Source organism: Halichoerus grypus, chromosome X (genome assembly GCF_964656455.1).
Source record: "Halichoerus grypus chromosome X, mHalGry1.hap1.1, whole genome shotgun sequence".
Taxonomy (NCBI): Eukaryota; Metazoa; Chordata; class Mammalia; order Carnivora; family Phocidae; genus Halichoerus; species Halichoerus grypus.
The window spans coordinates 86,420,796-86,434,269 of record NC_135727.1 but is presented as its reverse complement, the minus strand read 5'-3'; the positions used below and the strand labels follow the sequence as shown (position 1 = coordinate 86,434,269).

Sequence of the window (13,474 nt, the reverse complement as noted above, 5' to 3'; positions counted from 1 at the left end):
GCTTCTGGAAAAAGTTGAGAAGTTTTCGGAAAATCCCAAAGTCCTTGCTCTCCTTGCTCTCTGACTGGTGTGGAGGACTTACCATTCTAGTTCCATTTTTACCTCAAAATAACATTAAAGCAAATATGTATCTTTGAGAAAACATTAGACAATGGGGATTAACTGGATGCAACGAGGGCTGGCTGTATACAGGAGAGCTAATTTGGGACTGAGAACCTATGTCAAAGTTGCTTTGCAGTATGGTCTCATCAGTGACCCTTGGGAGGATTAGAAACTGCATGTAAAATGTCTAATAGAGGGCTTGGTAGAAAGGGGGCACTCAAGAAACAGCTGCTGGGGCGCCTGGGTGGCTCCGTCAGTTAAGCGTCCACTCTTGATTTCAGCTCAGGTCATGATCTCAGGGTCGTGAGATCCAGCCCTGCGATGGGCTCTGTGCTGGGCATGGAGCCTGCTTAAGATTCTCTCTCTCCCCTCTGAAAAGCAAACTGAGGGTTCTAGAGGGGTGAGGGGTGGGAGGATGGGTTGGCCTGGTGGTGGGTATTGGAGAGGGCGCATTCTGCATGGAGCACTGGGTGTTATGTGCAAACAATGAATCATGGAACTACATCAAAAATTGATGATGTAATGTATGGTGATTAACATAACATAATAATAAAAAATCAAAGATAAAAAAAAGATTCTCTCTCTCCCTCTCCTCTCCCTCGGCCCCTCCCCCACCCCTGCTCATGTGTACTCTCTAAATAAATAGGAAGGAAGGAAGGAAGGAAGGAAGGAAGGGAGAAAGAGAGGAAGGAAGAAAGAAAGAAATGGTAGCTGCTATACTATGAGGAGCCCAGCAGGCTGAGTCCATACAAGATTCTGATTCACTATAAGATTAGGTTCGGGCACCTGGGTGGCTCAGTTGGTTAAGCAACTGCCTTCGGCTCAGGTCATGATCCGGGAGTCCCAGGATCGAGTCCCGCATCGGGCTCCCTGCTCGGCAGGGAGTCTGCTTCTCCCTCTGACCCTCCTCCCTCTCATGCTCTCTGTCTCTCATTCTCTCTCAAATAAATAAATAAAATCTTTAAAAAAAAAAAAAAGATTAGGTTCTTCATATCTGGGGAGAGGGGCATGTCTAATGAAGACCAGCAGAAACTGTGTTATAATTCAAGGTGTACATTAGAGGAAAGTTAAAGACCATTTTGAGCCATTAAGAATAAACAAAATGGCAACACTTCCTTCCCTCTCATATTCAGCAAAGGGCAAAGGCCAATTTTCTGAGCATCTCTGGTAGTCCCTCAGAAAGCCTGAGCAGCAGGCAATCCCACTGTTAACTTCACTCTGGCCCCTTTACGGCTGCACGTAGCACATACTATGCTAGGTATGGGTGTTCAGGACACAGTGCCTGGTTTCTATCCTGTGGTCTCACTCAGGGAAAAGGATGACACTCTGCAGCATTGTGGGGACATCCTGGGCAGGCTAACCCTCACTAGACAGCTAGAGAGCAAGAGAATGAAATCAAATGCTGGGAGAAGCTAGGAAAACAGTCTTCCATGCCTGATCTGATCTTTTGCAAGTTAGCTGAAAAGACAAGAGGTATCAAACAGAAGCTAGATGATCTCAAAACAGGGCTTACTTGTTTGTTTCCTTTTTTATGTCCTTTGGATCCTCTACCAGTCTGTTCTTTTCCATGCCTGTAGAAAGTGAGGGAAAAAGTGATCCTGAGGAACATATAGAGTCCACACCCACATTTTCACTTAGTTAACTACTCACCTCCTCTAGGAAGTTTGACCCTCTTAAGTTAGATGCCCATCCTCTGTGTTACCATTGTAAACCTTTCTCTCTCTCATTTCTGTATCATACTAAATTGTTCTGTGTCCCATATCCTCCTCTAGGGCAAAAAGTTTTTCATTGAGGCAGGGAATTGAGTGTATGTTTGCTGAACTAAACTGAAAACTGGCTTTAAAAATGGAAAGTTAGTTAATGCCTCTTACCTTAATAGAAGTATTCAATAGTTGGGCATTTTCCCAATGGCACCTTGACTGACATTAGCTCATACCAACCTACTGGAATACATACCCTTTTCCTGGCCCACCGACAGAAACAACTTGCATGCCAAAAGAGCCTCGGCCCCTGGAGGACCTGCTGCCAGCCCACTGGCCCACAACCATCCCGGCAATCTCCAGTTTTCCTCCTTGGGGCGGGATTGGATGGAGACCTGGAAAGACAGGAAGAAGGGCAGTGAATGCTAAGTGCAAGGTAGGAGAAGAGGTGGAAAAAAAGATCCTACAGCGCCCCCTACTCTGCTTATTTCCATTTCTCTATGATAAAGAGAAATAAAGACTCGGGGTGGGGGGTGCCTGGGTGGCTCAGTCCTTAAGCATCTGCCCTCGGCTCAGGTCATGATCCCAGGGTCCTGGGGTCATGATCTCAGGGTCCTCAGATCAAGCCCCGCATTGGGCTCCTGGCTCAGTGGGGAGCCTGCTTCTTCCTCTGCCTGCCACTCCCCCTGCTTGTGTTCCCTCTCTCACTGTCTCCTTCTCTGTCAAATAAATAAAATCTTAAAAAAAAAAAAAACCAAAAAACAAAACCTCTGCGGTGCCTGGGTGGCTCAGTCGTTAAGCGTCTGCCTTCGGCTCAGGTCATGATCCCGGGGTCCTGGGATCGAGCCCCCAGTCGGGCTCCCTGCTCGGCAGGAAGCCTGCTTCTCCCTCTCCCACTCCCCCTGCTTGTGTTCTCTCTCTCGCTGTCTCTCTCTGTCAAATAAATAAATAAAATCTTAAAAAAAACAACTCTGATAACAACAAAGGTTCATGGTGGAAGCATATTTAGGGACGGGGGTTGAAGATCTGTAGCACATCCACTTTGGCAAGCTGGGTGTGGACGACTCATTTTTCAGCTACAGAGCCTGGCACATAGTAGGCATTCAATATCTGCTGAAAGAATGAATGTCCTAAAATCTAGTTATTAGAAAATTATATGCCAAAACCACTTTTATTTTCCTTTCTTTTTTCTTTTTATTAAAGTTTAGTTGGCACACAATGTTACATTAGTTTCAGGTGTACAACAGAGGGATTCAAGAACTGCGGAGTTACACTCTGCTCACAAGCGCAGCTACCGTCTGTCAGCATGAAGCGCTATTACACAATTCACTGACCAGATTCCCTATGCTGTACCTTTCATCCCTGTGACTTACCCATTCCATAAGCAGAAGCCTGTACCTCCCACTCCCCTGCACCCATTTTGCCCAGCCCCCCACCTCCCTCCCCTGTGGCAACCATCAGTTTGTTCTCTATTTATGGGTCTGATTCTGCTTTCTGTTTGTTTATTCATTTGGGCCAAAACCACTTATCTTTTTTTTTTCCTTTTTTTCTTTCTTTATTTTTTATTATGTTATATTAGTCACCATAGAGTACATCATTAGTTTTTGATGTAGTGTTCCATGATGCATTGTTACCACTTTTCTTTTCCTTTTAAGTGTTTATTTAAATTCTGGTTACTTAATATAAAGTGGGCCTAAACCACTTTTGATTCAAATACGTACCACTACACAATGGAGGCTCAGCCAAACTACCAAACTAAATGGAAAATAATGAAACTAAACTGAAAGTAATTTATAATTAATAAGCAAGAACAGCAACAGTTGAAAACCAGAACCAATTTAAGACAAGATAGCATATCTCCTTAAAACAAGAAATTCCAACTCCGAATATATGTATGAGCTCACCAGCACAGCAGAGCTTTGTAATCTGGCACAAAGGGAAGCCTTCATAGAATACAGAGTTCAGGTAAACCTTTAATTTTAGTTTATGGAAAAAAAAACGAATGTTAATAACCCTTCGCTCACTAAGCAGGTCGCCAGTAAAGAGCCCTTCAATCATAGGACAGTGGGAGTCTAAGGAACTAGGGTACTAGAGCTAGTCCTAAGAAGGCTAGAAAGACTTGCATTTGGGGATCTTACTGTGGCCTTTCAGGAGGCAAGAGGTTCCTCACGAACCACCAGTAACTGGATACCAGGCATCACTGGGAGCTAGGACAATGGCAAGGACCTCCTGAGAACTTAGCCTTAATTAAGGCTGTCTTCTGAGACACGATAAAATCAACATGCAAAGAATGAGAGCAAGGATCTCTAAAGTCAGCTTCAAGGAATGGAATGAATGAATGGCTGGCTCCCTGGTTTATAAGGCTTGATCATTACCTGACTGAACAGAGCAGACATTCACACTGCTCATCTAAGGAGAGCCTTGATCCTAAATTTAAGACAAACTTCAACTTCCAGCTTTATTTTTTTAAAATGATGAGCAATAGACAACAAACAGGAGCGCCTGGGTGGCTCAGTCGTTAAGCGTCTGCCTTCAGCTCAGGTCATGATCCCAGGGTCCGGGGATCGAGCCCCGCATCGGGCTCTCTGCTTGGCGGGAAGCCTGCTTCTCCCTCTCCCACTCCCCCTGCTTGTGTTCCCTCTCTCACTGTCTCTCTCTCTGTCAAATAAATAAATAAAATCTTAAAAAAAAATAGACAACAAACATCTTCAACCATAGCAACGACACTCCCACCTGATCACAGAACCTTGATTTCATGTCAAAATGTCCCTATTAAAATATCCTGTTTTGCCAAGGTTGTTTGAATTATTAGGATCAGTATCTGAGCTACCTAAGCATGATTGTCTATTCATCATTAAGCCACAGCTCAGGTGTCACCATGATTTATACTTATATATGTCTGTGTGTATGTGTGTGTATTTGTTTTCCCCACTAAACTTCAATCCCCTCGTGGGCACAGACTGTGACTTATTTCTCTCCATGCTTCTGGAAATGTGTCAGGCCTACCCCCAGAGCAAAAATGGGTACATCAGGTATGGTTGTCTGTGGACACTGGTCATTTGCTCTTACCTCCCATTTGGTCTTTCTGGAAGCTCCTAGGTACATCTGCCTATGGGGAATGAGTGAGCTAACCGGCAACTATGATGATCCAGTTCACTTGAGATATAGTTCTCAAAAGTAATAAAGTAGCTCCAGGTTTCTACATCAATTACTTTGTGAGTTTGGTTGGTGAGAGTCAAATCCTCAGGGACCAACCACCTCCATGGAGCATGGTCTGGGAAGTCAGTGGACTTTCTTTCCTAGGCTACACCCCTTCCTGTCAATAAACTTCTCTTCAAGTAAATTAGATAATATATATATGAAACTGCTGATTCTGTATCTGGCAATAATTACTGGATGGGTTATTGCAAAACAGACTGAGGATGACAAATACCTCATTCTTAGGTACTGACCGGCAAATCCCCGGCTCCGTCCTTGAGGGGGAGGCGGCATTGAGCCCATGGCTCGGGAATAAAGTGAAACAGGGTAGAGAGAGGGCACCATGGGAGGCACAAAAGTAGGTGATGGAAGTAGAGCTGAAGGTGGTGGATGGTTCATGTTGACTCCTTCAAGGATACTCTGTCTCATCTTTTCCACTTTGGTTGCCAGGTCAGCCTTCAAAGGAAGAACAGAATTAATAATAGCAACTGCCATTTTTTAAAAAGATTTATTTATTTATTTATTTTAGAGAGAGATGGGGAGAGGGGCAGAGGGAGATGGAGAGAGAAACCCAAGCCGATTCCACACTGAGTGCGGAGCCCGCCGTGGGGCTCGATGTCACGATCCTGAACCAAAACCAAGAGTTGGACGCTTAACCGACTACATCACCCAGGTGCCCCAACAGCTGCCATTTTTTAACTTCTATGTTTCAGGCACAGTATTGGGCACTCTAGGTACAGTTCCACAAATCTACTGCCATTAAGAGAACTGAGGTCTGGAGTTAAATGGCTCAAGGAGCCATACCCCGGAAAACCTGCCTGGCACTGTTTGCATGACACCAAACTATCATATTAGCTCTGACAGAGGGCTTGTGAGGCACACTGACTAGGTCAAGGAAGACAAATATAACCATAAGTATTTACCGATGGTCTATCACATGACCAGAAAAAGGCTAGGTGATTTTTTAAGGGGGAAATAACAGAATTAGATGAAAGAATAAAACCTGACATACGCCAAGCTTTTTAACCTTTTCCTCCATACCCAGGATCAGAGACCATGACCTCTGTCCAGGATAAGTCCAGGCCTCTAGGCCAGAGGTCAACAAACCAGTTCTGAAAAGGGTCATATTGTCTCTGTCACAACTATACAACTCTGCTGTTGCGGGGGGAAAGCAGTTATAGACAATATATAAATGAATGAATGTGGCTGTGTTCCAATAAAACCTTACTGGAATAAAAATTCCAAGTTTTGAATTTTGAGGTAGTTTGCCAATCCCTGTTCTAGTCCCTCAGCGCATTCCCCCCAGATGGATAAAGGAGTAAGTAAGGGTGCCTTTCCTCATCTTTCCTAAAGCTTCATTGTAAAAAATCCCCTGCTTCTACTCTGTCATCTACTTTACCACCCTCTTCTAGTTCCAAACATAGTTCCTTTACGAAAGATACCATCACTTGCAAAAGTAACTTGCAGTTTTTTTTTTTTTACAAATAAGGGAAATGAAATTCTAAGAATTGCAGGAAAGGCAGTATATCTGAGTATTCCACGGGAAAGAAATACTCAGAGTAAGAAAACAATATGAAAATTTGAAGTTCATAAAAAAACACTTTCCAACATATGATTTTATAGCATGTACATATCAGACTCTGGGCCTTTGGGCTGATCCTTGACCAAGTTAGGTTAATGGCAGACACATTCTCCCACTTCTCCTCCCTCCCTCTCCAATGTCTCTGCTCCTTTCCACCCTCTGCCCATTCATCCCCACAGCAGATCAGAGATGGCCCTCAGCAGCCGCCCAACTTGCTGGTACCTGGCCATCGCAGAGCTCAAGCAGGGATACTCGCTCTCGGCCTGCTTTAATTAACTTGCTCTGGAACAGCTTGCCATCGAAGTAAATCCAGGGGCAGCAGTGCTCCCACGGGACTGGCTGGCCACAGGCATCATTAGCAAACAGAGCTGTGTCAACCCCACTCATGAAGAGGGCAGCAAGCTGGATCCCTCGGGCATCCAGTTTCTCAATCTGAAACCACCACAGAAGAAAAACTACTATTAAAAACTTACTGTTATTGGGTACATTTACTCTTATCCCCGTTGTGTTGATTATTCTAGTTAAATCTGAACATGCTGCCTTTTAATTACAGACATTTGAGTGCACAAGTAGCTTCTATCCATGTCGTTCCAGGAGACAGTTTGAAAGATACTCATTACCCACCCCCCCAAAAAAAGACATCAGCTTTAAAACTTTAAATAAAGACACCACCTCGAGATACCATTTTTTTTTTTTTGGCCTGTCAAATTAGAAAAAAATTTAAAAATTAAAGACAAAAAAGAACACCCAAAGCTGATGAGGAATGTATGTTACACTTAAGCAGTATGTCAGTAACCCTGAAAATGTTCACATTTGTTGACTCAGAAATTCTATTTTTAGGAATCTATTCTAAGGAAGTAGAGCTGAGAATAAAGCTCTATGCATAAAGATCTTAATGATAACATTACATATAATTGGGGAAAACTGGAAACCAAATGGCTAATGTGATAATAATTAAATGATACATACATGTAATAAATTTATTACACTTTTTTAAGACACAGAAAATATGTGCTATGTTAAGTTTAAAAATACAATATGTGATTACATCAACAATACCTCAACTATGTAGAAAATGCATGGCAAAAGATAAAGAAAACATCAAAATGTTTATACTTGTTATCTCAAGTGAGCATGTTAGATGGCTTCAATGGGAAAAGGGGAAGTACTTGTAGGTCCCCTCCTACATGTGATCTGGCCTCAGTAACTGCTTTAGTGCCAAGCAATATTACGCTTACCGTAAAAAGGAACCAACATTGTTTTCCTTAGACTGTTTTTGTCTTTCCCTTAGTTAACCTCATTCAAATTAAGATTTTCTAAGTCCTACTGGACTGCTGCTTTTCCAGGTTCATCCTAGGTTCTCAAAAGACCATGGCTACTGAAGTCAGGAGAGGGGTGGCCTGCACTAATAGCTAGTCTAATAACTAGTATTATTGGATACTAAAAATATGCGAGACACTGTTCTAATAAGTGTTTTGCATGGATTATTTTATTTAATATCCTCATAACCCTACAAGTAAGGAAACTGAAGCTAGGTTAAGCAACCTGCCCCAAATCACACAGCTAGGAAGTAAGGAAGCCAAGATTCAAACCCAAGGCAGCCTGGCTTCAGAGCCTGCCCTCTAACCTAGTATGTTCTAATGCTTTCAGTTATATGGTGGATTTACTTTCTGCCTTATGTTCTTCTAGACTTCCCTCTAACGCCCAATACATATTATTATAAAGGGAGGGTGGACATTTACTCAGAAACAAACAGAGGACACCAGGGAAAATCCCCTGTAGTGTATCTTGTAAGAGTCAGAAACCCTGACCATGGTTTGTGGCCACGACTTACTTGTGCTGTATAATATCCATTTTTTCTGTCCATTCTCACCCAATCATATGGGAGCAGTGGTAGAGGCACCTCTTGGTTTTGTTAACAAACATACATGTTTGGCTAAAGTGAATCAAACATTTACCTGCAGAACTTACTCTTCTTCCCAGCTCCAGGGCGGGGGAAAAGACCAAAAGGAAAGCTATGAACTCAAAAAAGAAAGAATTTAAGTGAGGGAAGATCAAATCACCTTGAGTTCTTGAAGTTGATCTGGTTCATAAAGCTGGGTAGATACTGCCTGGGCAAGGAAAGTGTCAAGCTCATGGCGATGCAGGATTCGGCCACCAGGCCACTGAACCATGTACCTAGAAAATAAAAGCATTGTTATTGAGCCACAAAAGCTCATTTATTCATTTCACAAACATTTACTAAGCTAAGAACCTATCATGGACCAGACTCTAGGCGAGGTTTTGGCAATTCCAACAGAATAAAGTAAAAGAGTCTCTGCCTTTGGTTGCTTACAATCTGGGTGGTAGAGGAGATAGGCAAGTGTATCAACAATGACGGGAGAGTGTGGTAAATACCAAGATAGAAGAATGCCCAGGGTGCTACATGAGCACAAAAGAGGGCGAGGCTGGAAAAGTGAGAGAGGTCATGCTGAAAAAAGTCAGTAGGAGCTGGGTTTCAAAGGGCCTGTAGAAAATAGTGAAACAAAAGGTGGGGAAAGGATGTTCTAGGTTGAGAGAATAGTACGCATGAAGGCACAGGGCTGTGGAGTCCAGTATGATATAGCACGTTCCATAATGCTGGAGCTAAGCAGGTTTGCAGTGACAGAAGGCAGGATTAGAAAGTAGGCCAGACTATGGAAACCAGGATGGAGGTTCCTCAAAAAATTAAGAATAGAACTACCATATGATCGAGCAATCCTGTTTCTGGGAATATATCCAGAGGAAATGAAAACACTAACACAAAAAGATATCTGCAACCCCATGTTCACTGCAGCATTATTTACAATAGCCAAGACATGGAAACTACCTAAGTGACCATTGATGGATGAGTGGATAAAGCAGTTGTGGTAATATACGCAAATACAACAGAATATTATTCAACCATAAAAAATGAGGAAATCCTACCATTAGCAACAATACGGAGGACACTTGAAGGCATTATGCTAAATGAAGTAAGTCAGACAGAGAAAGCAAATATTGCATGATTTCACTTCTATGCGGAATCTTAAAAAAACTGAAATCATAGGGGTGCCTGGGTGGCTCAGTAGTTAAGCGTCTGCCTTCGGCTCAGGTCATGATTCCAGGGTCCTGGGATCGAGCCCCACATCGGGCTCCCTGCTCAGCGGGAAGCCTGCTTCATCCTCTCCTGCTCCCCCTGCTTGTGTTCCCTCTCTCGCTGTGTCTCTCTCTGTCAAATAAATAAGTAAAATCTTAAAAAAAGAGATCAGAGTTGTGGTTACCAAAGGTTGGGGGGGCACTGGGGGAAGGGGAGGTTGGGGGAAGGTGGTCAGAAGGTATAAACTTCCAGTTATAAGATAAATGAGTACTAGAGATAATGTACATGATGACTATAGCTAACACTGCTGTGTGGTATATAGAAAAGTTGTTAAGAGAGTAGCTCCTACTAAGAACTCTCATCACCAGGAGAAATTTTTTTTCTTTTTCTTTGTATCTATATGAGATGATGGATGGTAACTAATCCTACTGCGGTAATTATTTCACAATATATGTAAATGAAACCACCATGCTGTACTCCTAGAACTTATACTGTGATGTGTATCATTTTTTTCTCAATAAAACTGGAAAAAAAAGGCCAGATCATGAAGTGTCTCAAAAAACAGTATTAAGGAATTTGAACCTTGGTTCTGAAAATATAAGAAGACACTTAAGGATTATCAGCAGGACAGTGATAGTGACTGGCTCATAGGATAAGAGACAAGAGGCATGGATAACAGTTGGGAGGCAACTGTAGCAACCTGTGGCTGAAGAGGTCTGAACAAAGGCACTGGCTCAGGGCATGGAGAGGACCAGGGGACAAAGACAAGAGCTATTGAGGAGAGGAGATAAATCCATAGGATTTGGTCATGCATGTTATGAGAAGGGGGTAAAGCAAAAAGAAGAGTCTAAGATTCCTAGAATTCTGGCTTGAGCAGATGGCCAGATGATGGGGCCATTCCCCAAGACAGGAAATTCACTAACTAAAATAAGTACTCTTTTTTAAAATTATTATTATATTCAGTTAGCCAATATATAGTACATCATTAGTTTCTGATGTAGTGTTCAGCGATTCATTAGTTGTGTATAACACCCAGTGCTCACTGATGAGTATTTGACCTGAATTTCATGAACTGAATATGTTTTAATATTCTAGGCACCAAGAATGCAGAAAGAGGAAGAGAAAGATGAAAATATACATCTATGTCTTTGTCCGTGGCTTCCTGAAGACCCACAAGACAATGATGATTCCTATTTATTGGAGCTGTGTGAGACTTCAGAAAGCTGGCATTTAAAGCAAGGGCTGGTCTCTTCTGAGTGGCACGTGGAATGAATTCCTGGGGACTCCGATCCCATCACTACTACTAGGAGGCAGTATGGTGCCCTGGAAAGAGCCTGGGCTCTGCAGCCAGGCAGCCTGGCTTTGAATCTCTAACCTGCTTTTTCCTCACCCAGAACGATCACAGAGGCACAGACAGCCCTACTGCCATTACTCTTTTTTCAAGCCCGACTGTCATTTCCCTGAACTCCAGGGTGTTTTTGGGACCGCAGGACATGCCGACAAGCCCTGTTGCTTCTTTACAAACTAAGTTCCAAATGACTGGGCTTTCCAGGAGGTATCTACCTGGGCCACACAGAAAGAACAATTTCCACCCTCTTCCCTGTCCACACATTCTCCCCTTGGAAAATTTATTCATACCTTATAATCTATTTTATACTTTTTAAAAAAGATTTTATTCATTTATGAGAGAGCACAAGGTGGAGGAGGAGCAGAGGGAGAGGGAGAAGCAGGCTCCCTGATGAGCAGGAGCCCAACGCAGGGCTCGATCCCAGGACCCTGGGATCATGACCTAAGCCGGAGGCAGATGCTTAACCAACTGAGCCACCCAGGCGCCCCTATTTTACACTTTTCGATGCTATATTATATAGTGCACAATTCAGAGCTTATATCTTCTATCAATATAAAATATTCTCCTTTGTCCTCAATGTTTTTTTGCCTTGGGGACTATTTTATTTATTGTTTCTTTCTTTGATTTATACTTCCTTGATTTAATTTTGCCCATTCTTTTATTTTTAATCTTTCCATCTTATTTTGTTGGCAAAATATGAGGCAAAAATAGAAGAAAATGAACAGAAATGCAATTACAGTGGGAGACTTTTAAGCATACCACCATTAAGCTTTGACATGTAAAATATGCCTAAAATACATTTAAAATCACAGAAGATTTGAACAATACAACAAATAAGGTTCAAATGTTTGACTGATTTTGTACAAAGAAAACATATTCCTTTCAAGTGGCCACGTGAGTTCCCGTGAGATCTAGGACCTTGTCTGTTTGGCCCTGTCTATTGTCTTGTTTCTTATTCATATTTATTATAAACTATCTAGCATAGTACATGGCATAGAGTAGGTATCAGTAAATATTTATTAGGGGACTGACTGAATGCATCAACCAGGTCATGGAAAAAAAAAACCAAAAACCCAAACCAAAAAACCTCAACAAAAATCCTCCAAAGCCAAATTGTACCAGTCACATCCTGAGTACTGTGAAAGAAAAACTGACCTAAAGGAGCTCCAAAAGAAGTCAAGTGTGGGAGACAGGCAGGCTCACCGAAAGACTAATACATTGAGAGGGATGTGACTTTATAAGTTGAACAGGTTGTTTTGGGTGCTCTTAGGAAAGAGTGACTAAATTCACCTGGGAGAATCAGAGAAGGCCTCACAGAGGAAGGAGTATTTAATTTCCTAGGGATGTGAGATTTTTGGTTGGTTTGGTTTATATTTGTTAATATTAATTTGCAATTTTTCACATTTCTCTAACCCTCATATGATGCATGGCAGAGTGGATGCTCAATGTTTGCTAAACAAATGAGTCTATGGCAGGATATTCAAAAGGAAACGCTAGCTCCATCTTTTGGCCAACACTGCTAATCAGCCAGCCTTGAATGAATTATAAGAAAGAGAGGACAGTGTCCAAAGCGAGTGAATGAGACAGCAGGAAATAGTAATTATTAAACCAACCAATATTTGGTGATGTTCATCATGTGTTATTTGTTAAATTATATGATTCCATTGGGGATTTATTCTGGAAAAACTACAGGATTACTAATTCCCCGCAGAAGTTCCTCAATCTCAATGACAAGACAGCTTGATTACTATTAGTAGTATTTACGTTATTATATATACTATGTACAAACATCATATATTACAATATATGCAGCAAACTGTAAGTTACTCATAGGAATAACATTTACTAAATGCCTCCTGTATTCTAGACTCCCTGCCATAAACTTTATATACATAGAACACAGTAGCAAAGAATACTACAGACTTGAAGTCTGACATACTTGGTTTCAATCTAGGTTCTACTACTTCTTTTCTGTGTGATTCTGGGCAAATGCTTCAGCTTCTAGGGGCTTTAGTTCCCTCTCTCATCTCTAAAATGGGGATAATACTACCTACATCTCAAAAGGTTGTAATAAGTAAAGGAGAAAATGCACATAAAAGCACTTAGCATAGATAGTGCCTACCATAGCAGCACTACTGGTTACCATTTGTAACTGAGCCAATTATGGTCTAATTCTTCCTTCACTATTTGGTGAAGCCCCCATATCATATACTAAATTCTCATATATACAAGGATCTGTTCTACCCTACTTATTCTATTTTTATTTCTCATGCCAGTACCATACTGACTTAAGTTTTAAATATGTCTTAATATATGGTAGTCTCCCCTTTTACTCCACTTCTTTTAATTTTAAATAATACTTATGATTTTATTCTGATTTCAAAAGTTCATTATCATTCAGAAAATATGAAAAAACAAAAAAGTATAAAGAGAATGAAAGATAAAAA

General features: G+C 41.7%; 1 protein-coding gene across 6 annotated transcripts in view; it reads right to left on the bottom strand.

Moving 5' to 3' along the window:
* FAM120C (family with sequence similarity 120 member C) overlaps nucleotides 1–13,474 on the bottom strand; it is a 106,639-nt gene that overhangs the window by 7,680 nt on the left and 85,485 nt on the right. For 4 of the 6 annotated variants that reach the window (XM_078064600.1, XM_078064601.1, XM_078064602.1 and 1 more), the window contains exons 11-15: nucleotides 8,646–8,760; nucleotides 6,805–7,014; nucleotides 5,255–5,456; nucleotides 2,059–2,197; nucleotides 1,616–1,673 (exon numbers count right to left, since the gene is read on the bottom strand). In XM_078064600.1, coding sequence (XP_077920726.1) covers nucleotides 1,616–1,673; nucleotides 2,059–2,197; nucleotides 5,255–5,456; nucleotides 6,805–7,014; nucleotides 8,646–8,760 — 724 coding nt within the window. The remainder of the gene's footprint in view (nucleotides 1–1,615; nucleotides 1,674–2,058; nucleotides 2,198–5,254; nucleotides 5,457–6,804; nucleotides 7,015–8,645; nucleotides 8,761–13,474) is intronic. The other 2 variants (XM_078064604.1, XM_078064607.1) reach the window with 2 other exon arrangements.